Raw genomic sequence first — 27,989 nt, forward strand, 5'->3', positions numbered from 1 at the left:
CCAAGTGATACTAGGATTTGAACCTTCAGCCTACTCAGTGACAGCACAAGATCTTGACCATTAGGCAAGAAGTGCCTATGTTCTACTCTGCATCCAAACGTAACTATAGCATTTGTACTGAACATCATCCTAGTCTAATTCTTTGAAGTCAAGGCATTGAGAGACTATTGCAATGACAATCTCTCTCATCCCATGATGGGATGGATGGGATATGAGGGAGAGAGAGAGAGAGAGAGAGAAAAAAAAAAAAACTTTGCGGGGAGCCTCAAGGCCCCTGCGGTCCTAGCTGGCTCCCCACGTCTTGTGGTAGCTGGCATTGCTCCCCAAGCAGGGTGCTGCTTTTAATAGCAGCACCCTGCTTGCGGGAGCAATGTATTCATCTGTCTTCCCCATATGCATATTGGCGTGCAAGGAAAACAGATGAAAACTCTGCTTTCTGGAAGTGAACGCTGTTTGACAGCTCTCACTTGCAGAAAGTGGAGTTTGTTTGCTTTTGCTTGGTGGGAGCAGTCAGCTCCCACCAAGCAATATTAAACAGCTATGTCCTGGGGGTGGGCATCCCAGGACATAGCAGGAGCCGGCCCTGCGGTGGGGCATACCAAGGGAAATCATTGGCTCCTCAAAGGGGCCATGCGGCCCCCCTCCAACTGTGAATTTAGCCCCAGGAAGGTGCCGGTCTAAAACAGACCCCCTTTCTTTTTATTTCTATCTTTGCCCCGGGAGGTGGTCCTTTGGGCTGCAGGGAGTGCTGCACCCCCCTCCCACATTCAAATACAAGGAAGTCCTGGGGAGTTGGCGGTCCCCGGGTCTGGGGGGGCACATCCCCTGCATTAAAATACAATCAAGCCCCAGGGAGCTGGCGGTCCCTGGGGATGCGAGGTGGGGCACACGTCCCCCCTCCCTACAATAAATTTAAAATAAGCCCTGTGTAGGTGGGGTTCCCCGGGGCACTGAGAAGCCCAGGAGGGCGGCCTGTGCACCCCCTCCTCTTTATTTTTTTATGATGCCTCCGGGACCAGGCCCACCTGGGGGATATATAAAAAAAAAAAAAAAACACACAACACACACAACAAGCGCAGTAGCCCGCAATTGGTTTTTTTTTCCATTTTTTTGCCACAAATTTGCGAATTTCACGAATTTGTGGCAAAAAAATGCTAATACTTTTTTGATCTGGTGAGTCCCTCTGGAATCCCAGCCCCAGAGCTAAGGTTCAGGGTGTCTCTACCCTGGCCCCTTTTCTTGTTCATGCTTTTTATGTGGAACTCGGATGAAGCAAAGTCCCAAGATGGCTGCCAACACTTCCTGGTTGTTATGTTGGCTGCCAGTCAGAGCTGTGCATTTTCCTGCAGGAGCTTGTCATTATACGTGAAGTCATCGCTGCCAGATATATACAAATATGGCTTTCTTTAAATTTCTCAAAAACTACTGAACGGATTTACACCAAATAAGTAAAAGCATAATCTGCATACTGAAAGCAAGCTTTCTGCCAAATTAGGGTAATTCAGTCTAGTGGTTTGGGCTGTAGCCTTGTTCAAAGGTCATATGGTTACTAACATAGGAAACATAACTTTTTTGAACCCCCCACCCAGCTTTTTCTTGGCCCGCACTTGACACATCACCTTGAAACAAGAATTACTTGGGCACTTTTTTTGGAAAATTTTGGGAAGATTCGTCAAACGGTGCCAAAGATATAGGCAAGTCAAAAAAAAATTTTCCTACGGAAACACAGGGCCTCATTCCAGGTCCGCAATGGAGGTCGAACCGCCGCCAAAGCAACGGTCCGACCTCCCCATTATGACTGTGGCAGATCTGCCACTGTTGAACTGCCAACACCGCCAGGTTACCGCCAGCCTGGTGGTCTCAATCACTTTATGGAATACTAACAGGTCTGCCTGTATCCCCTGCATTAAAGTGGCTTGCTACTCTGTTGCTCCTCTGAAGCAATATCATGTCTTAGCTTGGGGTGGGCGAAGAATTCTGCTCTGCAGGTGGAGGTACCAGAGTTTTCCCCACTCTGCATGGAGTGTGGAGTTCGGAAAAAATACGCGAAGTGACACAGAGCGGAGATTTTTCTTTTGCTGATGCTCGCCAACGTTAAGTTGGTGAGCGCGAGCAAAATAAATTGCTAAGTTGGAGAGTGCGATTTCTGAATGCGAGCAGTTGTGGTAGGCATGAAAATATACTCAAGCAGCAAAAAAAAGTTAGAGTCCTCTGGTGCTCAGCGTGATGCTGTTTGCACTGATTTTACAGCACAGGAGTTTTTCAGCAGTTCGCAGAGTTCCGCGTAGCAGAACTCTGCAAAATCCACGCCCTAGTCTTAGCATGTCTGCCTGCAACCAGTTCATGTCTGTGAGTTGCACCTCTGTCGCTCCGGGTTACACTCTATGAAACATTAACAAGTATGTCTGTATCCTGTGCATCCTGGTGAATTGCTACTCTGTTTCTTCTCTATAGACTCTCGAGCATTACCATGTGTTACATGTCTGCTTTTAACCAGTGCATCCCTGGTAAAGGCTCTTCTGTCGCTCCTTTTTGGACTTTACACAAGATAACTATGTCTACCTGTATCCTGTGCCAGGAAGGCACTACTGTTGCTAGAATTCTATTTCTAACTCGGGTAGCAACGTAAACAATGCAACCACCAGATTTCCATCCAAAAGAGATTAAGAGGTTGAGGCAGCAGAAAACATGAGTCACAAGAAAGAAAGAAATCCGCATCAAGTTTTGTTAAGTTATGCAGGAAAATACACGAGGGCCCTTACGACAGCAGGCACAAAACGCAGGCAGTCAGGGGGGAGAACAAACACTAGTAGGCAACTAGTCACAGTCACGTCAGGCTAAATACATCTTGTCAAGCAGGATTGTGGTCAAAGGCTTTCAACAGCGACCTAGCAATTCTCTCTAAACAAAGGAAGTTGCAGTTACGAAAACCTCTCTGTACTGGCTTTCTGCACATGCGCTGTCCCAACCCCTTTCAATCCATTTCCTGTGAGATCCATCATGGTAGCCAATCAGATTGTCACCTCTTCAGGTGCCAGTGTGGAAGTCCCTCCTTCTTGCAGCTTTTACAGCAGGGGGTCTTCCGAGGCAAAAACCTACCTCAACCCGTGCCCACTGCCACAAGTTCTGATGCACCCTTCCTCCACCAGCTGCACCAGAACCAGGTGACTGACTACTACAATGCTGGAAGACCTGGATCTGCATGAAAGGGCCTGGTTGAGCCCTAACAATTTCTTACATGATCTCTGGTTGAACGTACAGATCACCTGTCATGGCTGGCAGGGGTTGCGCTCAGCCGCTTCCGGGCAGATGCCAAAGGACGTTTACCATGGTTGCCCGTAAGCCAATGCATTCCTGTGGGTATCTCCTCTGCTGATGAAACTTAACCAAGTGCCTTACCCATTGCCAGTCTAGAATGGTAAGCAATTCCACATGCCTTCTAACCCTTACAACTACTATATTCCGCTTCATGTACAGGCAGAGCTAACGACATAAGAAGCGTGTTCCATTAATCATGCATTACACTAAAATATCTCCTACAAGGGCCACAGACACACACAAAACACCAAAGTATGCACAAAACCCAACCTCTTCACCCACAGACCACACAGCAACTCACTCTTTCAACTGAGCACTCCCCACACCGCTGGATGCTGTGCTCCTGCAAATGCGCATTGGCAGCTTGTCTGAAGAACGTGCCACAATATAAACTCAGTAGCAACTGAAATCCCTTTCCTCGGCCGACTACTAAACTCCCATGTAATATCATTGCTGTAGAAGTCCCACGGTTTCTTTCGCCCGCTACTTTCAGTATTTTTAACATACAGTGGACACATCCCATCCCAATAGAAGGTGGCTACATGGACTGTAGCTGAATGTATTTGGCTGGAGTCACCCGACTCAGGAAAAGCTCACCTGATTTTTGCAAATGCTCAGAACAGGATACAGTATTTGGTTTTGAAAGGGAGACCTATATCTTATTCTCCTGGCAATATCCCACTGATATCTCCGTTACATTAATGGTCTTTGAAGGTCAACAACATTGTGACCGAGGCCCACTGTGATGTTGGCACAACACGATGGGTATATGTTCCCAATGGAATTTGGGGGTATGTGCTGAAAACCCTCATTGTTTTTACACCCCACTTGGTCACAACCAACCAACCAACATGATACTTTTCTAGTCTTCTTTCATTTTATAGAGTTACACACCAACAGTCATGTTTTGATTTGAAGAGTGTTCCGTTGACCAGAACTTGCTAGGGCTCAGCAATAAAGAGACATTGAACTGAGCCTTCTGAGGTCATCTGTTTTTGTCCTTAGCAGGGTTAAAGTAAAGATATGTACGTGCCTGACCGTCACATGCCACAGCTGCAACACGTGTCACCAGAAGTCCCCTTGGTGACATGAGAACGAAGTGACACAGTGGCGACAGTCATTCACCGTTGGCGTAACAGGACCAGAGAGATTATTTATGAATAAATAGGCCCTTCCCTTAGTTACATGGGCAAGCCTCTTGTGTGGGTGTCTTAGATACGCTTCTTAGGCCCCAGGGTGTGAAGCAGGATGAATGAGTACTGTTCCAACAAAGCACAACGAAGCAGCGTCCTTTGCTACGCAATCCCTATCCACTGACGCTACACGGTGCCTGTAGCGTTACGAAAGTGGAAGGCCACCCCCTGCACAGAAAATGCCCTCCCTCCCCAGGCTCCCGGGGCCTTTGTTACGCCCCTGCACTGTGCAACAAACACATGCCCGCATGACAATTCTGGAATAGAGCTCTCCACTCTCATGCATGAGTGGCTGTTGCAGTGAAGACTTTCTCTTGCCCTGCAGTATTTGTGGTGCTGAAATTATAATAAAATAAACAGGATTGCACATACTAGAATTCACAGAAAATACATGTAGCACCTACTCGTGAACAGAATCGGGAAATTCGGGCGCTCTGTAGTAGTAGCAACACTCCGAGCTGAGGAGTCAAGAAACAGACCTCTTTCAGATGAGCTGTCCAGGAGTGGGCACAATTTTACTGACTGAGCCCTGCCTGTGATGTGAAAACCGCACATGGTCTGTGTAGGAGAAGAAAACCAGGATCGATGTACAGGTTGTTTGTTATAATAAATTACCTTGTTAACTTACGTGCCCTCGTTTATTTACAACTGTGAAACTAGTGTGGGCATGCAGCCTGGTGAAGCCAGGACACAACTCTTCCTCGGTGGTAGCGGCTCTGGCCTGCAGTGCAATCTCTGTCACATTACAAGGTGGGTGGGGCACAGATGCAAACTGTCCGCGTGCCACGGAAACGGTGGCACCAGTGCTTAATTTGAGCAGGTGGTTGCGGGGGGTGGGAGTTGGACCTTTGCAGAACCGGAGGAAGAGAAGGAAAAACAAAGAGGAAAGAGGGGACGAGAAAGACTGAAAACCGCCACAAAGGAGGAAAGCTGGAACCCCAAGGGGTGAAATACAGGGATAGTGGGTGTTTGGTGGATTAAAGAGTCACGATGACCACGAGCCTTGGTATTCGGTTTGCAGTGCCCAGTTACACGGCCCGCGGGCTTCGGAGCAGAACTTCAGGAAACGGCACTCTCTCCTTCGCAAATTAAGCCCTGGTTGTTAGACCTGAATTTTGAGCAAAACGCACTCCTCGGGCTGAGATTGTTGAACCTAAGTTAATTGTGCTAGAGGATGAACTGCAACTCCCAGCATGCACCGTGCTGTTGGTCTAAAAGCCAGGACCAGCATCAGAGATCAGATGGCTGCCCCGGTGATGGAGGGATGCCACGAGTTAAGCAGAAGAGGGACATTCTCTCCCGCTAACCCCCTCCCCAGCCCCCTATGAGAGCTACACAAAGGTTACACTTTGACAACAAGGGGGTGTACCTGCAGCCTCCCCGTGCTGTAGAAGGTGGCCGACGGGTTCCTCAGCAGGATCCTCTCCCTCAGCAGGTTACTGCCATAGGCGAAGTACAGGAAGGATCCCTGCCCAGGGCGCAGGCCGGCATCCGATGGGCTCGGAAGGGAGGAGTTGCTGGCCCCCATGTCCATGGCCCCGGGTCGGACGGTGCACAGAGCCACCAGGCTGAGGAAGCACAGAGGATGCATGGCAGGTGCGCGCGCACAGCCCGAGGTCTATCCGCCCTGGCACTGAAGGGTGACTCAGGACCTGAGCTAAGCAGGTAGGCCACGCCCACTGTGAGCGCGCCCCCTGACGCTGCCAGCGTGAGTCAGCATCTTAAATGAAGCCGATTTAGCGAGGACCACATTGTGGGCTGGCTGGAAGCAGCCCCCCCACCCCCTTCTCTCGCTCTCTCTCTCTCTCTCTCTTTTTCTTTCTATTTTTGTGCAGTTTTATATATCACGAACTGTACCCGAAGGTACTGCACCGCTTTACTTGAGCACCAGTTACATTATACAAGGACAGTTTTTTCTACTGCAGTGTTTTAAAAGGTCAGCAGCGAGTTAATGTTTGTACCAGTGCTGAAGTCGGCAGGATCTGAGGGGCACGAAGTTCTCATACTTATTTAGTTCAACAAAAGCAGTTACCCTATGTGAAAAGATAACTATCCCTGGATGGTTAATTCCAGAGTTCAAATGCTTCAGCTGAAATATAAGATGGGGAGCCTTCCCATGTGAGAAATTGAGAGAGGGGCAGACAACTAAAGGAACCACCTTGCCTGGGTGCCTGCTTGCCGGAAAGAAATGTAAATCTGCACCATGGACCAATCTGCAAACGTAAAGGCGGTATTCGCTTTACTTGATGGAATTACTTGAAGCTTCCTGATGGCACAGATTATAATTTTTGAGTGGTATTTCAAGGGAGTTACCAGTTGAGTTGTGAAGTGTGTGCTTTTAAAGCACAGTTATAAAAAATGCACTATGTACAGTCTGGGTATTACTAAAATCTATATTTTGGAAGCACTTTGTTATTTTAAACCTTTTTGTGCATTTTTTAGCACTGTGTGTGTAATGCAAGTTTAAGATGAATTCAGTAGTCACAGTGCTTTATGTCACAGTCAGGGTCTTCTTTGCACTAAACATACACAACTCTCTGTTCTCCACTGCCCCAACCAGGATTCAATTATGTGGCTCTCTGGTTACAGACACAAACCTCTGCAGTGTATTAATTAATAGAGATTTCATAAAGTCTGATCATGCACAGTTCTTGAAATGGAAAAATAGAAGTGCAGGTACTCTCTACAAGAATACCTGCTTGTTTCTGAGAAGTGCACTCTCCAATTAAAAGTATTACATTTTTCTTGAGGAGTACAGATACTCTCCCTCTCAAAATAAAAAAGTGCTGGTACTCAGTACCAGACAGTACCAGCCCATTTAAACCACTGATTACGCATTTCCCACTGATTACCTTAACTTGCACTTAATTGTCATTTAAACTGTGCTGTATTTTATAGGTAATTACCTGAAGGGGAAACACAGAAAGAAGTTACATAATATTTTAGTTTTTTAGCCACACCTTTGACCCTGCCCCCCCATGCTCACTCATCCCCGCCTCTTTGCACACAGCACTACAGTTCCTATACTTTTATTTAATGCAATTTGACTGTTGGTTTGAGCAGAAAACACACAATTTACATTTCTGAACCATGTCCTCCGCCTTCTTACTAAATAGTGATTTATTAATGCAACAGAAATGCAAATGGAATGCTCACTCTTCAAACATAAATCACCTTTCTTGAGTGTTTCAAATGTTTATCAAACAGGCAGCCTCCTCTATTGAAGGGTGGTTAGGTGGAACAGCCCAGTTCTTTTTAGGTTGAGCACGCAAGCGCTCTGACGTGTTTTAATCTATTTGTGGGCTTTTAACCACTCCCACCTCATGCCCATCACTATTACTTTCTCATCGGCTTGCCTTGCAAAAGTCCTTTGTTATCTTTGGTAAATACTTTACGTTTGTCCCTCTTTGGGGCAGTTTTGTTACCACCTTGGCTACCGGCCCTATTACATGGATAATTGCATGTTTGCCGATACATTTGACTGCAAGCGAACTTCTTTTCCCTTTTATTTCCCTCCTTCGCGCTCATGCTCCTGGCGGCCTTGGAGCTTTGAATCGGCTTGCTTATGTCAACTGGTTTACTTTTAATTTTCAATTTATGCGGCAAGAAAAGTCCAGTTAGGAATTTACAACACCAATAGCTCTAACTCAAGCAAATGCAAGACCCATTGCATTCCAATTGCTTGTTTGATTTCTGGTACTTGTAGATCTGCACATTATGCAGCTAAAAGCAAAATCGCAAGTATCAGGATGCAAGTAGGTAATCTTAAAAACATAAACAAAGTTCAAGTCATTCAGTGTTTTTCTCCTGCATTCTCTAACCCAAGCACATGATTCCCCTGAACTTTGGCCTCCAAATTCCTTCTGTCAATGAACAATTTTAAAGTAAGGGTTTGGTGATATTTTCTCCTTTGAAGATTCAGTAATCCAGTACTTAGAAATTATGTCTGGTTTGGATGTTGCACTTGTTTCTGGTTTGTGTTGGTTACTCAAACCGAGCAGGTTGCGACTGGTTGTCGACAGCCCTAGATCTTGACCAAGATCCAGTCAAATACCAGTGACAAGCACAATGACTGATTGCTTCTGCTGCTTGATATAGTTTTAATTGTTTGGCATAGCTGAATAGTGGTCAACAGCTTCAAATAAACATTGATTAAAAATAAACATAAAATGTGACTCGTGGATGGTTCTAGGATTTTTGGGACCCTGGGAAGAAAGGGAAAGTGCTAGACACCGCTAATATGCATTAATGTGACACATTCCGGGATGTTAGCATCTCAATAAATGACCCTAGTCCTGAAGCTTCTTTGTGCAAATCCCCCTCTTAGGCAGCAACAAGCACCTACTCTTTTACAGCTCAGGAAGGGCTGAAGGTGTGAAAGCTGCTTATTATCTGAGAAGGGTAAAACTTCCGGGAGCTAAACTGAAGGACAATGGGCGTCCCCTGGTGCCTCTGAATCAGAAGCCGGCCTGGAGGCCTAATTGCAGGATAAACCTGCAGAATGTGTCTTCTTGCAACAGGGACCAGAGGAGGAAGCACCTTCCTCTAGGCCTTGCTGTGCTACACAGTGCTTAACTTGTAAATAAAAATGTGCCGGTGCCCAAAGCTCTCCTCTCAAACATGCAGCTGCTGCCTTTAAATGTGCAAGCACTGAATGCTGAGGCAGCGTCATTCTAAATCTATCTCGGGCCACTTTAATCTATTTATAGCCATTCCCTGCCCCTTCAGCTCACTCGTGCAGCTTTCTGCTTTCTCCCTTTGTGACGCTTTTTTGTTTATCTCTTCCTCCGTCTTTCCCATGTGTGTCTTTTGCTCGCAGTGAATGCTTGAGGCAGGAAAATAAGTGCCGGCCCTCAAAAATAAGTGCTGGTTCCCCGCACCGGAAACCACCGGCTCAAATTAAGAACTGGTGCTGCACCATGTCTGTGAGGTCCAGGAGAGGAGTCATTTCCCGGAGGGCCCAATTGCAATGAGACACCTTTCTTTCAATTGGATTGGCAAAGGGCAAAAAAGGACCTTTGGTATGCCGCTGTGCCCTGCCTGCGTTGCACTGATGCGGGCACACATGTTGGTGAGCTGAGTTCGAGACCCTGGGCAGCTGCCAGCATTGTCCATGCCTGGCGTTGGCCCTGATGTGACTAACAAATAGAGACACCCTACAATGTACACAAGTGTGAGCAAATGGGTATGAGACACTACTTGGAAAACCAGGATTCTAGCTCCTTCCTTTTGCATACTGGGTGGCCATTACCACAAAGGATTAACAAATGACCTACACTTTTGTTCCTACCAATATGAAAATTCACAAATACACCTAAGCAACACATTTTAATTGGGGAAAAACACACAGAATGTGTGTAATACCCTTCTTTTTTACACAGCATTAGTCTCCAGAACCATCTTTACGCCATTAACCTGTCAGATATCTGTATTTTAGGACCGGTTGACCACTGACTCATACAGCTGCCCCATTTTAATCTCCCTTTCATTAGGTGGGAGCCCTTCTTTAATTGACCACCACCATCCGAGACAGAATTTACCATAAGGCATTGACCACCGCAGTCATCAAAAGGAAGCGACTGAAAAGAAAGTTATTCAGTTTCCTTGAAGGCACCCTCTGGATATTGTTACAAGAGACGTATGAAGAACTGAAATTTCCTGCAACTGAACAAGAACCATAAAGTGGACTTAGAAATGCAATTGCATATCTGAACTTTCAGAAAGTATGGGCCCAATGTACAAACAATTTTGCACTTACAAAAGGTGAATTTCTCCATTTGCAACCGCAAGATGGCCTTGTACAATATACCATCCATATTTTGAAAGTCGGTATCCTGTTACCGACTCACAAGATAAGGGTTGTGATTCACAATTAGGAAGGGACGTTCTGAGAGTGTCCCTTCCTAATTGCGACCTGCAGGCTGATGTATGATTGTATTCTGACTGTGAATGCTGTTGCAAAACAATTGTAGTTAACAACAATTTTAAATTGGTGATAACCCATTCGCAAATGGGAAGGGGTCCCCATGGGACCGCTTCTCCTTTATGAATGGTAGCGAAAATGTTCTGAAAAAATGAAAAGAAAACTTTCCATTTTTATTTTTGAAATTCATCCAGTTTTTCTTTAAAACAGGCTGCATTAAAAAAAATTATTTATTGAAAAAGCAGTCACAGACATGGTGGTCTGCTGACCCCAGCAGGCCACCATCCCTGTGAGTGTGGCCATTCCCAGATAGGTTGCAAATTGTGACCTGCCTCATGAATATTAATGAGGCAGGTCCCTTACGACCCATTTGGGAATCGCTAACAGTATCTCAGGCACTGTTGTACATTACAAATTGCAACTTGCAATTTGTGACTCGCTCTCGTTTAGGTTTAAAAATGTTTCCAGAAATGAGAGGGTTTGTCATTGCCACCACATTCTAAATCTGTCCTGGGGTCTTTTGCAAGACTCCTGATGTGGCGTTTTGTGGTAAATGGACCTATATTAAAACCAATTTAGTACATTCCAATGATGGGATCAGTGTTCTTAGCTGGGCTTAAGCACCCCACGCCTGAGGATGCTCCATTAGCTAGTGAGTGGCGTTTGGGGTTTATCGAAGGGATCCATTTCCATGGAGAGCACTGCAGACTCATGGTCACTTTCAATGTTTCTGTCTAAGTTCAAATCAATAATGCAAACCATTTCCTAACATAAATAAAGTAATAATCAATGAGACGTCCTTCCGCATTACTAAAAAGTAGGACTGTGTAAAATAATGAATTTGTTTTCGAAATTACATGACGTGCTGGGAAAAATATGTGAAAAATTATGTGAGATACGCATTGGGGTATTTTACATGAAAAATTAACACTGGGATATCTAAAGTAGTCCTCCTTTAGTACTGTATAACATACTCTCACATGCATTTGTGTATTGGTCCCAAGACATCTAATTTGGGAGTATCATAGGAATGTTTATGTAGAGTTTGTACAAATAGAAAGGACCCCCTGAGCCGGCTATCAAGGCAGCTCAAGAGACCACTGGCTCTGAGCAGGGGGGGGGCAGGAGGCGCAGAAGCACAGTGCCAAGGAATCAGAGTCAGAGTATAGAGATCAGCGATAAGTAATCGAAGAGCATTATCTCATCATCACTTCCTTACCTCTCTCTCAACATCACCAGGATCTACCAAAGCAGATCGGACCAGCATTGCTTGTCCCACCAAGGCAGCTAATCAATGACATGTCCAGACACAAAGGAGCAAGAACTGAATCCAGAAAAAAGAATGTATATGAGAGTAGGCAAAGCATGCCCAGGGCAGACCAATCACCAAGCCCAACATGGATCACACAGAGAGATCATCCACCAGAACACACATTAAAATGGGTTGCGGGTACTAACAGGCACAGCATGAAACGGCTACATCAACCAGAGGAGCACACCCAGGCACTTCACAGCACCCACATTCCAAGGTCATCAGGCAGCCATGACCACAGGACCCCAGTAGAGCACTGGCAAAGCCACTAGATCTGGTTTTAATGTGCTACTGCATAAATCCATGCCTATGTTTGCATACTTTAGCACATTAAAAACCAGACGTATTGACTTTGGCATAATACCCAGGTCAAACAAATTCTGAAAGGCTGTACTAAATTAAATGCATTATTTATCCATATCAAATTCTCAGATTTTTTTAAAAGTTTGTGTGTTCCTGTTTTTTGTGTGAAATGTGGACAGGCCGGTTCCTATACTATTGATAACTATAAGGCTTCATGTTGCAAATCTAATATGCTTTAATTAAATTGGGTAACATACTTGTATAGTGATGTTTTACAATACCCATAGTACATACATCGAGCAGGCTCCATTATGCATCATGCATTCTTAAATGCACCTTTTGATAGTACAAGTAACAAAGAGATCGGCTACTTTTTATGGGCGCCTCATTGACTTTAAATCAGGCTTTAGATCGTGCAGAGCCATATAATCTAGGCTTCTAAACATTAGGATGCCCTTCTCAACTTGCTATGTCAAGGCATGCCCTGTACCTTACTTCTTCTGGAACTCCCCGCGGCATTCAATACTACTGGCCATTATGTTCTCCTCATTGGTTGAATCTGTCAGCTAGCATCCATGGAACTACACCATAATATCATTCTTCTTTCCTCCTACACCACGGGCATCAGGTCAAATTGAGCCCATTCCTCTCCAGATCTGCTGCAATCACCTGTGAAGTCCCGCCGGCTCCAATCTATCACCTATATTGTTCAACGTTAGCATGATCCTTCTCATCAGGATCCTTGACTCCTAAATCATAGAATATTATGTGTACGCTGATGATATGCAGCCATATAAAGCTTGACTACAACTCTCGGAACTCATTGAAAGACTTTCACTGCTTATCTGTGCTTCATCCTTGGATACAGAAAACCTGGCCATGCTTGAATGGTGAGAAAACCTAAATACTGCCGAGAACCATCTCTGTGATCCATCTTCCTGTCTTCTGCCCTGAGCTCTTGGAAACCAACCACCAGCCAGTGAAAAAAGCCAGCAACTTAAGTGACAGCGGTCTTGATTTTCATTCCTTGTATAAACGCTGTGACTAAGGTTGCCTTCCACCATTTGCCCTACTTTAAGGTGGCCTATCCCTCCATCACCTAACCCAGAAAATCGTTACCATATTCTGAGTGGTTAATTTCCTGCATTGACCATTGTAACAGCTTCTTCCATGGCCTCCAAAATAATAAATCTATATCTGAGATCCAACAGGTTCAGAATCACATACCAGTTTCCTGTTTGGCCTAATTCATTATGATGACATCTCGCCTACAGTAGATTACTTCCATAAGCTCCCAGCGAAGGAAGGAGGTTACGGCAAATAACTACGCCTAATCCACAAAGCATTGCTTGGCCATTCACCAGCCTGCTAGTCTAAGCCGTCCTTCCCTCATCTCCCATCCAGAAGTCTACAATCTGTTGACCACAACTAAACTATCTCTCAATTTAACTGCACTGATGGAAGACGTTTGGAGTCAGGACTCTTCACACACACTGATCATCACTATAGAACTCCCTCCCAAAACACCTAAATCTTTAACCCGACCACAGCAGATTCAGAAAACATCTACAAAAACTCACCTATTAAACCTAAGGGTTTTCACATCGATCTGACCCAGACGGGTTAGACGCCTAAACCCAGCCCAGACCCATAAAAGGTCATCTTCTATGGCTTTGGCATCTGGTTACTATTGTTGGGAGATTGTGGTTTAAGCTAACTTTCACACTCTGCATGTAGATCCACTTCTAATCTTGTACCTAAACCAAAAGCACCCTGAAGCCACCTTGCAAACCAGTGAAAAAGGCGACTCGAGTGCTGTTGACAAACGTGGTGCATAGTGTCACCATAATCAAGTGGAGGACGACATAAACACTTGCTAGTTACAGCTGAGGGAAACGTTTCCCATCCTTCAGACAGAAACAAAAAAGTGTCACCTTCATATGTGCATTCTTTCAGAAACATTGACACTGCTCCCCTCAACTGCTTCAAAAACAATACACGTTCTCCAAATAGCAAAATTAAAACTAAATAGAAACTGTCTCTACTTAGGTCAACAGTCACATTTAATTACTTTTTAAACTCACATAAGATCATATTGGAAACATGCAGCATCCTTTTGTTAAATTACTTAACAAACATGCAGAAGGAATGTTGGACATTAATGTGTAGTGCACAGATTGTGCATTCTACACTAACATCTTAGCAGTAGAATCGCAGTCCTGGGTGGTGAAACTAGAGCAGAGACCCTCATAGCACTTACATGTAAAGAAGAGGAGCTCAGCCTCTAAGAGAAATTATGTTGGCTTATGGGTGCAGAACAACAGCATTATTTGAAAGAAGAAATGTGACGTGCGGCTGCTCCTGTAGTAATTTAAAACTGCTATTTATCTCCCCAACGGCAGTTTAATGCTAAACAAAGCAAAGGGAGGCGGTGTAGCAAAAGTGAAAGACTAGCTTGCCTCCAACACTTACAGAATGAAGTAAACAAGCATTTGCAATGCAATGGGTCTCGCATTTGTTTGACTCAGAGCTATTAGCGTTGCAAATTCCGAAATGGACTTTTCTTGCCACATAAATTGAAAATGAAAAGTAAAACAGTTGACATAAGAAAGCCGATTCAAAGTGCCACAGCACGAAGGAGAGACACAAAAGGAAAAAAAGAAGTTTGCTCGCAGTCAAACGTTTTGGCAATCGCGTAATTATCCATGTAACAGGGTCAATGGCCAAGGCGGTGACAAAAACTGCCCCAAGGTGGGACAAACGTAAAGCATTTACCAATGATGACAAAGGAGTTTTGAAAGGCGAGCCCACGAACGAGTGATAGTGATGGCTGTGCAGTGGGAGTGGTTAAAAGCCCACAGATAGATTACATCAGGCCAGAGTGCTTATGCGCTCAACCTAAAAAACACGTTGCAGAGAGAAAAATAAATACGTAAAGATTACTGTGGGCATTTTGCAGATCCCAAATCTCCATAGCAGACCACTCACCTGCAACTCTGGAATGCAGATTTGGAGAGAAGGTGGCAGAGAAGTGTTTTCAGGAAGCAGAATGCATTGCGCAGCTCTAACCTACACAGCACAGAGAATACTGAATAAAAACCAGAGAAAAATATTGTACATTATCTAGTTATCCAAGTCACTTTAATAGATTTACAATGTCATGTGTGCCCCTGAAAGTTCAACCTAAGCCAGCTGGACAAACAAAAGGATCACAGCTGCATAGAGGGCAAGCACTTTTATGTGGAAACACACAACTTTGCCCAATCACAAAATGTACTCCTTGCTCCCAACATGTGGGGGGATCCAAAGCCCCTCATCTGGTGATACTCACATAATTGTCTGGAGACCACTGCACTGTCAAACCAGACCTTAAAAACTGCACACCTCAGAGTAAAGGACTTAATAATTCTAAAGGTTCTAATATAAAGAGAGGAACACTGGCAAACAGGTCTTCTTCTGCCAAGCATTGGCAATGCCAATAGGCAGGGCCGGACTAGCAAACCAAAGCAGCCCTGGACAATTTTGTCAGACCAGCCCCTATACAGTGCGTAGCACGTGAGGTTGATCACTAGAATGGAGGTGTAGGGTATTCTCCCCCAAGAAATATTGAAAAACAATGGCATAAATAGTGCATTCCACCACATGTTTCATTATATGTTCAATTGTATTAGCTTTTAAAGCATAGTAAATGGTGGCCTTACAGTGCGCCACGATACCTAGCCAGTTAATTATAATTAGGCATTTTTTCACATGTGTGGGTTATAGGTCCAATTAGAAAGTCTGCATATAAAACATCAAAGTGCAGTTAAGACTCGCTTTCAATGAGTCACGCTATCATTGTGCAAAAAAATACTCTGTAAGAAAGTCAAAAAGCAATTTCTGTATGGATGTATTAGCAAGGAAGACAACATTTGTTAATTATGTCATCCTCTGATCACACCACATTATGTACTGCTGTGATTTACAATATAAATATATATATATATATAAATATATATATATATATATTCCTCAATTACCAAATCATTAGGTGAGTAAAACAGGAAAGCCTTATAAGGCAACTTTTTCCTTCACACTGGCCGTTTTTACCCCCAGAGTCTCTGAGGTCTGATCTGGAAGACAACGTCACTGCATGACAATTTGCAGACAGGGGGCTTCTCGCTGAGAGAAGGTCAGGGACAGCTTTAGCCTGATGCAACAATCTTCGTGGAGGACCTTCAGTGATTCCCTCACTATCACCCTCAAACAAAGCATCTCTCTCATCTGTATTTCATTTGTTTTCTAGCACCTCTCATACTAGTGTAGGGTGTCAGCAACGTACATCACACACATATGCAGGAACAATCAGTGTATAGAAAATGTTACATAAGACAAAGGGGAACTGTAAGGAGCAGGGGTCACGTGTCATCCATTCTAGCAGGACATTTTTAAGAGTGCTTAGTCTGGAGAAGCACAAACTCAGGATTTAAAATGTACCAGAGTGATTGGGGTTGCTTTACTATTAAGAATTTATTTCTACCCAAACAAACCCCCTTAAGCAACATTGGGGTAGTGAAAGACTGGGAAAAAACATAACTTTCTAACCTTTTATGCAGTTTGCTTGCAGCTCCTTGATTGCAGATTGTAGCTCCCTGTGCTGTAATCCTCTGTGCTACTTTAGATGAGTCAAAACTGCCACTAGACATAACTCTGATCTCTCTCCAGCAGGAACACTAATCACCACAGGCACCTTAGATATCTTGACATTTTTATTGTTGCCTCAAAACTATTGGCTATACAAAGAACTCTGCACTGCGTGAATTTAAACCCATAGCAACTTTCAAAGCGCAGTTTCCCCAGGAAGCTGGAAGAGTAGGGTATGGGGGCCATATTGTAGCACTACTGAAAAAGTGGCACCCAGTACACAAAACCATTCTCCAGCACACAAAGCCGGCCCTCCACTCTTCCAGTCTCCCAGGCAAATGCCTGATGCTCTGTACGGTCTGTCCAGATGTGCCAATTAGTCTGTCTTATGAATGAAAGTGGGTGTAGGCTCTCAATAAGTCATAATACACACACTCTGTCATTCACATTCACACTCACACATTCATTCATCAGTACTTTGACTCATTCTTCCATTCATCCTCTGACACAACTGCAATAAAGGACACACAAACTCAACAGCACAAGCAAGACAAATTAAAAGAATGCAATTTGAAAAAAGAAAGCATGCTGCCTTCTAAACATGGCAGGCATATGTTTACAATAACAAAGCTAAACATAGCAGCTGGTGTCCATCTTGCAAAGATATTGCAAATAGTCTATTATTGTTTTAAAGTTCAAGCATGACAGCCATATATGGAACCAATGTGTTGGCCAGCTTGGAATGGTAAGTCAATGATACCTCTGGACAACAGCATTCCATAGTGATCACCTGATTTAGAGGAGTGGCTATATTGAATGTGGCTCACTGCAGATAAAATGAGTGGCAAGCAAACTACCCATCAGCACTGCCTGGAGAGCTGTAGTATCCTCTTAGGAAACATTAAAATAAAAAAGAGGAGCAGCAAGGAAATAAAAGGGGAACTATAAAAGGAGAAAATTCAAAACTAAACTGGTAGTTAGACAGCCCTGATACTTGAGTGAGCTCACTTTCACATGGATGTACTCTCCTGATCAGAAAACATTGTCATTTATAGGATAAAAGAGCCAATGACTGATGCAGACTGAACCATTACCCTGGGCGGTGCTATCACACATGGAAGCATAGCTTAAATGACACCCAGACAGACAAATGTCAGAACAGAGTCAACCAAAAGGCCAGTTGGCAGAGCAAAACAGTATCTCAACTAATGGATTACAACACATGCTTTACCATGAATCCTTCGCAACACAATGCCTTTTCCATGCATTACCTTGCATTTACCTTTACCACGCATGCCTTTAAAAGGCAAGGTAAGTCTATATAAGGTAAGCAAAAACCATATACACACACACACATAACCACACACATATATATCTTTGCCACCCAATTCCCTTACCCACTCCTAAACTCTAAAATAAAATAACCCTTACCACCCAATTCCCTTAACCACCCCTAAAAACACCCATACCACCCAATTCCCTTATCTCCCCCTAAACCATAAAAACACCCTTACCACCCAGTTCCCTTACCCACCCCAAACACTAAAAACACCCTTACCCCAATTCCCTTATTCACCTCTAAACACTAAAACACCCTTACCACCCTATTCCCTTACCCATCCCTTATCCCTAAAAACACCCTTACCACTAAATTATATTACCCACCTCTAAACCCTAAAAACACACTTACCACCCAATTCCCTTACCCAATCCTAAACCCTAAAATAAAATAACCCTTACCACCCAATTCCCTTACCCAATCCTAAAGACACCTTTACCATCGAATTCCCTTATCCACCCCTAAATCCTAAACACACACTTATCACCCTATGCCCTTAATCACCCCAAGCCCTTAAAACACCCTTACCTCCCAATTCCCTTACCCACCGTAAACTCTAAAAACACCCTTACTACCGTGCAAATCTTCCATACCAGTGTTAATCAAAGTACGGCCCGGAGGTTGCATGTGGCCCTCCTGACCTTTACATGCGGCCCCCGTGTCACCAACAGCACTAAGCTGCATTTTCTTTACTCAGCACTAACAGCAAAAAGATGTTAAATAAACAGCCAAGTATTTATTTAAAAGTTACTTGAAGTCACAGGAGGAAGTAACTAGGGTGTCCTGCACCACTTAACTTTAGGAACACCTTAATTTAACAAAAAAAAGTCAGTAGGCTTTAAATCGGAATAATAACAATCCATCTTTAAATTCCTATTGACTTTAATACATGCTTTTACCAATCAATGAGTCAGGTCTATTGCCATTATCCTAAATTTTCAGAATAAACATTCAGACATATAGCGTTTATCATTGGCGTGTCACCATTACCAACTTATGCCCATTGTATTGAGCATAATCTTTCCAACAGCTAAATAATCGGCATACAGTTATAAAAGTATTAATTTATAAAAACTTGGATTTGGTGATTTACTAAGCTGTCGTGTAGGCTCTCATTATCCTAATGAGACTACTGGATTTTGAGCAGCAAGATCGCCTGCGGTGTGGGAGACTGAGTCTGACCCACTACGGGTGAGACCTGTCGCTCCAAATCCGGGTTTTGCTCCGGCTAACTAGCAGTGCCTCATCTCTATCACGGGATAGAGATGATTGGGCAGCCGAGCGCATGACATCTTATACTTCTCAGGGAAGTCGTGGCCACTCAGGTCTCAGCCGGTTCTCTCACACACACTTCGGTCTCATATATAAATGACAAGAAAAAGCAGTATAAGTTTTAAGATTGGTTTAATAAAACGACTGCATCTTAGATAGCAAAGCGTGAGCTGCAATAACCAGAATGATACAACATGACAATATTAAAATGGTGACTAGGAGAGTGAAGCACAAGAATAATGCTATCATCTTGTTACTATTATGAGTGGACAACCTCCGGTCTAAATTATAATTTGAGCACAGCGTGGTAAGCTCTAACTCTGCCTTTCAGGGTTCCCCAGGATGACATCGACCCTCATACCTGAGCAAAGGCCTGTAGTTCACGCTAGCATCTGCGGCGAAGCGTTCAGCATTCAGCTCACAGTCGTGGTTCCCTGGCTGGAATCTCCCTCTTGATCTGTGCCGGGACTAGCAAGTGTTTTTATAATAACCCAGCTTACGTCCTGCAGAAATGTTCCTATGTAAGGACATGTAATGTCTACGAGTGTTGGAGACATAACTTCTACCACGTTCACCGACAGCGTACAAAACTATAGCCTTGACTGAAACACAGAGTGAACAAGAATGTCATGTTTGAGAACATGGTGTTGGGCTAGGCTAAACAATAGGATAAACGTAAACTAAAACAAGACCGTGAAACTGGCTATTGTAAAAAAAAATAGGTTAAGCCAAATAAAACATATCTAGGTGAGAGGGCGCAGCTGCTCCAGGTGAAGGTGCACAGCGGCCTAGTGTATTAAACTTAACGCGCAGGGAGATGTAACTAAAATGGCTCCGCAACACCCTCCCCTTTTCGGTTAAAGTGGTTTAAAAGCCAAAAAATATGTATAATTCTAAAAGCAATAGCTATTAAAAACTCAACCTAAGATATATGAAAGCCCAAGCAATTTAGACAAGTTAAAAAGACACAGAAGCATGTTACGTGGCAATTTAAAACATTAGGATGTGACTCCAGACCGAATTCTAAAAAATGTCAATTTAAAATGTTCCAATCTATGGACGTGTCATGGAGAATAGGAGGTCTTCCTATTCGGCAGATGTCAAAACCGGAAAGTCCACGCCAAGCATGTGTGTTCCATAGCCTCAGTACCAACCAAGGCGGCATCCCGTGAAGTGCCCAGTGATGAGTTGTCAGCAACTTCCTCCAGGAAGGGTAACTCATAAGTAGCTTCACGCAGCAAGCGCAGCCTCAGCGCGCACGTCTGGTAATGAACTCTGAGCAAGAACATCAACAGATCAGCGTCAACTGCTGGGGGGGCGGCCGTGAAAGTCAAACTTCTAGTGCAAATTTGAAAGAGCATCATAGACACCGAAACAAAGTAGGACCGGTCTGAATAACAAAGACCAGTCGCACTCCATTTGCTCCAGGAGGGTTGCTCCAAAAAGCTGCATCATACGCTCACGACACAGCTGCGCTGATGGGAGCGCCATCATTACTCCTTGATGTGGTGGGACAGCCATTGCGCATGAACAACAGCAACAGCAACAGCAGGATGCCAGCTAATAAAGCCAAAGTTACTGGCAATCCCCCAAAAATGCTACAGAAAATAGAATGGATAGCTGAAGGTATGAAACCGAATATAGAGGGGAGGGTGTGAATAAAACCAGAACCAACAGCTTTAAAAAAGTGTGCAATTCCAGTCGTGCTGGACGCATTAAATGTTCATCCCACAAGCTCACCAAAGTGTCCTGGAAAGTTCGTATTTAACAGGGACTGTATTTCTGCTGATGACCTTGCCACTTGAAGTGCGTAGGTCTCGCGTGCAGATGTAAGGGCCACATGCTTCTGAAACAACAAAGCCTTCAGTCTACTCATCTCGTCAAAATTAACGTTTGAAGTAGCAATGGAAGGCCAAATATCTGCTACCTCCTTAATTTTAGTAGGGGGAAACAGTGCATTCCAGCAGCAAGTAACGACCTTAAAGACCAAAACAACGTAAACTATTCCGGCTCACATCCCACAACAGTCTTCACTAGTGGGAAGGACGTAGCTGCCATTTGAAAGGACTTGAAACATTGGTCTAATCAAGGGGACTGGAACTCCCTTCAGATAACAAGCCAAATTTGCAGCCGAGGCATTACATGCCCCATGCAAAGACAGCTGCTTACAAACCATTGAATGGCTGACCAAGGTCTCACAATCACTGCTGCTAAGAAAGACCTCTTTCTTGCCATTGAAGCATTTGTATGAAAAGGCGAGCTCCCACACCTCATGAATGTAACTATCTCCCAGCTTTTCATATCTGCCTACCGGAATGTGTTTTAAACACGAGGTGAATTGTAATGTGGAAATAGGCAGATGAATAATCCCATGAATCAACCACTCAGCCAAAGGTATTTCGGCCACGGTAAAAGGCAATTTTTCAATCTTTTCGATGTTAAGCATGACATAAGTCGCTTCTTTCTTAACCATGATTTGTTGTTGTCGCGTCAGATTAAAAAAAGAAAATATCTCCCTTGCACTGACGTGCTGCCATGGAACGCGACCCGCCTTCAGTGTTTGAAGTGTCCAACCCAACTGCAAAATGGGCCTGGTCTGACTCTGTCCATGATATAAAGAAGACATACCAGATTGTATAATGTCTATAGCAGAAGGGACAATGTTGTTAATAGTATATATCCGGTCGGACAAGGTGTTAATCCCATTATCAACCACAGCTAATGCTTTCTTTAGATTTTCCTGATCTATTTGCCTTAACCGGGCAGAAAAAACGCTTTTGACGTGGCGTTCTAGGGGCTTGTAAGAAATCTTTTAAATCGGTGGTGTTAGACAGGAGACTGAGGTGTTCCCTAACCGCTTTCAGTGAGGATGTCCATAGCCAATGCTGGCATAGGTTTCCTACACTGTATGTGGTAATAATATCTGCATGATCTGGTGATATATAGCGAGGGTCTGGCCTATTCGCCTTAAAACCCCCCAATGAGTTCATAAAACAATGGTGACACCCATTGGTATCTATTGGCCACTATAACCACCCGCCCGGATGTGTCAACAAAGCTTTAAATGTACCATTTTGGACCCACTCATTGAGCTCATTTCAGTCACATTGGTGTACTTTCGCCATTTGGAAAATTTTGCAGGGGTAGGTATGCTGGGCATGTTTAATTCCCTAATTGTTGCTAAGCCCAAACAACTAGTCTGTTGTACAGTTTCATTTAAGAAAATCATTTGAACAGGAATGAGACATGCTCTAAACAATGCTTCCTCACCCTTAATTTGCCAATTTTTTGTCCCCCAGACACTTTTCAGATCAATTGATTTTGCCCAATATTCATATCCTTCTATTGACAACTGGGAAACAAATGAATCCGAATATATAAATTTCGTATTGGTCAATAACATGTGCATAACCTTAGTCGGGGCACTTTAAAATAATACGATTCAGCATTTTTTTGATTTGGCCCAGAAAAATACGCAAATTTGTCTGAATATGTTTTAGAGCTCCCATGTGGTGGTGTTGGGCAATGTTCCCATTGCGTGTAATTCAATGTGTTTTTCGGGCTGCTCGCTCTATGTATGAAGTGGTGCCCATAATAATTATAGCAAAACATATTACCATAATTGTCTTTAAACTGGTAAATATCTTCGTTCTCAAAAACTGTAGAATATCGCAATTCAGTTAACATAGAATCAACAGTTTTCACATCCCAATCATCAGAAACAATGCCTGGTATCACTATATCATTAATTGACAATTTGAACACATATGGTATTTGAATCGTTTCCTTGGGACCATATATATCAAACATTACTTTGTCCCACACAATTCCATCTAGAATCGGCACTGCGGAAATGTTCACAAATGATAAGTCTCTACGGACCATGTGCGAAGAAAAATGTGGTTTCAAAACCTCCTCCACCAGTTCAACAGTCGATCTCTCAGGTAAAAAAATTACCATGTATTAGCAAGAAAAAGGTGATCACAAACCCTATCCAAAGTAGAAAAGCTAGGACAGTCAAAGAAAGCCATAGGTAGTTCCATGGAAAAATTAAATACGTTTCTTTAAGCCAGTTTGTTAGCTTACGTGCTCTTGACAAGTCAACTGTCAAAGATGCGAATGAGTCTGAGAAATCATCGTTGAAGTCAGCAAAATAACCAGAAGCAGTTCGTGCAAGTGGCACGGATGTCGTCAACGATGGGGTCGGTGGTTCCTGCGGTGGCACACTATAGACTGCACCATCTGTGTTGTTTGAAGACAAGATGACTTGGTCAAATGTTTCCAGATTAGATGACGTTAGTGGAACTAATGCTAGATCATCTTCCACTCTCCCCAGGCTCGGAGAGGTATTCGTGTTGGTGTAAACAACCTGTAGAGGAACTTCTTCGCCAGTAGTGAGAGGGATTCTGGAACTACTGGACGTTCCTCTTGGTCGGCTGTGCAGGATCGGCCACATGTTGTAGTTTGACATTGTCAATGGACACAAATCGATTTTCTTTAGCACCTGCCAGCGGTGGTAGAATGACAGTTCTGGTACCGTGTAACCCTAGTACAGGGACTGGTGCTCGATAAGAAGGGCCAAATTCCTTTTTCACTGCGACCTTTTCACGTACAAGATCCCCGATTCTGGGAATCCATCCGGTAGATGTCACAGGCACATCCTTAATTCCTGTGGAGGCTGCACTTGTGGAAGAGTTATCTTCCCGGAACTGTTGCAATTCCTGTAAGACAGTGACACGTTCATTTATGTCAAAAGGTGTTTCTGCTGCCTCCACGCAAGGACCATCAAGCTCCGGAACATACATTTGAGTTCCAAACAGGCACTCATATGAAGTACGACCCCCCAGGGACCTTCTAGGCAGGTTATTTAGTGCTTTCTGGACTCCATACAGGTGATTAAGCCAACTACGACCCGTACCTAATACTCTGGCTGTTAAGGATTGCTTTAAATCACGGTTTAATCGCTCCAAAACACTATTTCCCTTGGGATGAAATGGAGACGAGTACTGGAGCTGGACCCCCAACGAAGCCATGGTGTCCCTGAATGCCCTTGAGGCAACGGCAGGGCCCTGGTCCGAATAGAAAGCCGCAACTGCATGTGTACCGATAAAGATTCGCAAATCTTTAATAACAGTCCGAGCGTCAGCCGAGCGTTGCGGCCACACCCATACAAATCTGGAGCATGAATCAACAGCGACTAAAATATATTTGTATGCACTATCAGGCGTTAAGGGACCACAATGGTCCAAGTACACACACTGTAATGGTTTGTTCGAAATCAAGAGGGGTGTCTGCGGCGGGCGCTTGACAGTAGAAACCTTTATTTGTTGACAGATGTCACAGCAAAGGACATACTGCTTAGTCTCCTTGTAGAGACCTGGCCACCAGCAACGGGCCTGCAGGATAGATATTGTAGCCGCCACACCCGCATGTGCAGATGCCACTCCGTCATGCGCTGCTTTAATCAATTGTGGTCTTACATCTTTATTAGGGATGTCTTGCACACCTACGCCTGGGATTTCAACTTCAGCGTTCAGCATACTACCCATGCGATAATGATATTTGTTTGGAAATCCTTTAGGATGGGGCGTACCGTCAGCTGTAGCTTTCACGGCAGTCTCAATGTCTGTATCTGGTTTTGAACTCGATCGAGTTACTGCAGCTACAGTGGCTACCCCCACTGCTGACTTTGCGGCTTCATCAGCCAATGTATTACCAGCAACATGTATTCCAACGCGCTGGTGTCCAAGTGTATGTACAACATGGACATTTGGTAGCGTCTCTTTTAGGTCAGCTACTTTCCCCCACAGGAGTCTGTGTTTAATGGTGTTACCTTTTGAATCTCTGAACCCATTTTGGCGCCAATAATGAAGATATTCATTAAAGGACTGGACACAGTAATAAGAATCGCAGACAATCAGCGTAGGCTATGCCGGATCCGTGCGTTCCAGTGCCATCAGTACAGCTTTCAGCTCAGCCAATTGTGCTGTATAATCCCCTAGTGTTTGTGTAAAGGTATGGAGAGGACAAAATTTATCTCCTTCCATATGGCCACTGACGACTGTGCAAGCAGCAGAATATTGATGCTTAGTACCAATAGCAGGTTGTGCTGAGCCATCAGTATACATGACTCTGTGGTATTGATCAATAGGCAAGGTATTTGCTGGAACCGGATATTTTACCTCATATTGCAGAAACTCCTGAGTTTGTAACTTTGGGTCGAAAATGTAGTCTACATTAGTGGCAGTCAAAGACGTAGCCCATTGTATCCAATGTGGATGTAATGCTTTTGCGTTCGGAACGCTAGCCTTTGTAACAGCCTCTAGGGCTGGGATTGGAGAAACAATAATGATACGTTTTCCTTGGGCAAGAGGTCTTCCTTTAATGACAGCCATCTGTACAGCAGTGAGAATTTTCTCTGTGGGAGCGAAGCGCTGTCCAGCTGCTGAATATAAATGTGATTTATATGCTATCGGGACTGTCTCACCCTCAGTGAATGTCACATAGGTGAAACCGATGGCCCCAGCTATGACCCTGATGACCAAATGTGTTTTGTTGTCCCTGGTATGTAAATGTTGTGCTGCAAGCATGTCTGTCTGCAGATCGCGAAGAGTGCATGTATGTTCAACTGTCCAAAATTTACTTGAAAAATCTGGACGTATTAAGTTATATAAGTGTTTTATGCGCGTAGCATTATCTGGAATGTACGTTCTGCCAAAATTAAAAAAAACCAACAAAGATTGGAGTTTTTTAATCGTATTTGGTGGTTGCAACTGTGCGCATTTTTCTAAGAATTGAGGTGCTAAGCTCTTACCCTCATTCGAAAGCTCATATCCTAAAAACAGGACGCGGAGGAAGGCTATTTTAGATTTTTTTAAATTACATTTGTAGCCTATTCCTGCAAATCCTACAACAATGCGCCATACCCGTCTTAAATGTTGTAGTAATTCATCGTCCATGAGATATATATCATCCACATAGGACAAGGCTTCAGGGTCGACCTCATGTAAAATAGTAGTTACACAAGCCGCAAACAGTCCTGGGCTGTTCTTATACCCCTGAGGTAAACAACAGAATTTTTTCTGAGAGCCAAGCGCGCTGAAACCTGTTAGGTCTCTACTCTCAGGCGCTATATTCTGGCAGAAGAATCCATTCGAGATGTCTAATGTTGTTTTGTATTTTTTACGCACAATGTTGCTCATAAGCGCTGTGCTATGTGAATTTTGTATAGCGTATGTGCGTGTATGACTGTTTAAATGTCTGTAGTCTAAGACTATTCAGTAGGAATGGTCTGGTTTAGCTACCGGAAATAAGGGGTTATTCATCTGTGATACACAGGGTTTAACTACACCCTGATACTCTAATTGCGTGAGTATTTCTCTCACTGGTGCTCTTGCATCATGTTTTATAGGATACTGCGGTTGTGGCTGAGCTTCACTTTTGATTGGAATTACAGGGTAGGGGGATTCTTTATCCCATCCTACATGGTTTCTGTACAAAGCAGATGCTTGTGCTAGAGCCCATTCAAGTGAATATGACTCAGCTAGTTCCTCCGGAACAAGGGGCGAGAAGGAAGGCTTAATGACATCCTCTCCATACGGGCAGGTACGGACAAAGTCAGACGGCCAATCTTGTTCGGCCAACAAGACATCATATACTTTTACCATGCGATCCCAAAAGATCGCATCTATTGTGCGTTCAATGTCCCCTTCTAATTGTAGCGTTACTTTGTATACCCTATCAGGTTCAGAGACACGATTGTCCGCAGTTTCTACTTGTATAAAGTCATCAGTTGCTTTCACCTCCAGATGCTCTAGAAGATTCTGGCGAACTATTGTGACCTCTGCCGCACTGTCTAGTAAAACTAGAGCCCATGTCTTGTTCTTCAAGAGGACCCTCTTCCTGAGTGGCATGTTGAACTGTGACTGCTGCCACCTTTTTCTTTTTAAATTGTTATTTTTGTTGTGTCGGTTTCTCTTCCTTTTTAACAGAAACCTGCACTGTGCGTTGAGTCCTGTCTCAGTTTCACGTACTCTGTTCTCCGCTCTGATCGCCCACCTCTCTCATTTCTCTTTTCCAAAGAGTCCTGAGAGGAACGAGATTGGCGTGTATCAGTATATTGATATCTATCAGGCGTTTTTACAGTATCTCTATTTCTGAGATTATACCTAGTCTGCAGGGTCTCCGTACGTGGAGATTCTCCCCTCTCTTTTTTAGGTGTTTGTTATTTTTTATCCCAGCGCTTCTTGTTGCCCTCAGGTTGTTGTTTGGTATTGTCTTTATTCAATTTGCCCTGTACCTGAATTTTTTGTAGTCTGGCCCCCAAGGCTATCTCGCCCGATACTTGAATACGTTTCCACTATTATTTTAGGCAGCTTTCGTTCCTGATCCTGTGTGTGGAACATCACGGAGCCGCATGCGCACTGCAAGCACGACTGCTTCCCCTTTAAGGTTACTTAAAATTATTGAGCATACCGTGGCAAAATTGCCTATCAGTTGCATCCCCAAATCTAGGGCTGGGGCTGCCCCGTATTCATCTTGAATTTGTTTTAGCACTTCCGGTAAATTAGCAAGTGTCGGCGTACTGTGTGCTGTTGTATAGAGCGCGGCAAATACCGTGCCCCAAGTGTTACAGTTCTCTACTGTGGGGACCTTTCCAAAGGGCAAGCACTTCGTTAATAGTCTATGTTTACCCTGAGGTCCCGT

The 27,989-nt window shown here is 43.9% G+C and overlaps 1 protein-coding gene and 1 long non-coding RNA gene across 2 annotated transcripts in view; one reads left to right on the plus strand and one right to left on the minus strand.

Annotated features, from left to right (window-relative positions):
• The window catches only part of GGCT (gamma-glutamylcyclotransferase), a 44,594-nt gene extending 38,405 nt beyond the window's left edge, over window positions 1-6,189 (minus strand). The window contains exon 1 of the mRNA XM_069211946.1: window positions 5,881-6,189. Coding sequence (XP_069068047.1) covers window positions 5,881-6,102 — 222 coding nt within the window. The 5' untranslated portion in view covers window positions 6,103-6,189. The remainder of the gene's footprint in view (window positions 1-5,880) is intronic.
• The window catches only part of LOC138262156 (uncharacterized), a 119,498-nt gene continuing 97,644 nt past the window's right edge, over window positions 6,136-27,989 (plus strand). The window contains exon 1 of the long non-coding RNA XR_011199205.1: window positions 6,136-6,176. This is a non-coding gene — a long non-coding RNA (uncharacterized lncRNA). The remainder of the gene's footprint in view (window positions 6,177-27,989) is intronic.

This window comes from Pleurodeles waltl, chromosome 10 (assembly GCF_031143425.1).
Source record: "Pleurodeles waltl isolate 20211129_DDA chromosome 10, aPleWal1.hap1.20221129, whole genome shotgun sequence".
Taxonomy (NCBI): domain Eukaryota; kingdom Metazoa; phylum Chordata; class Amphibia; order Caudata; family Salamandridae; genus Pleurodeles; species Pleurodeles waltl.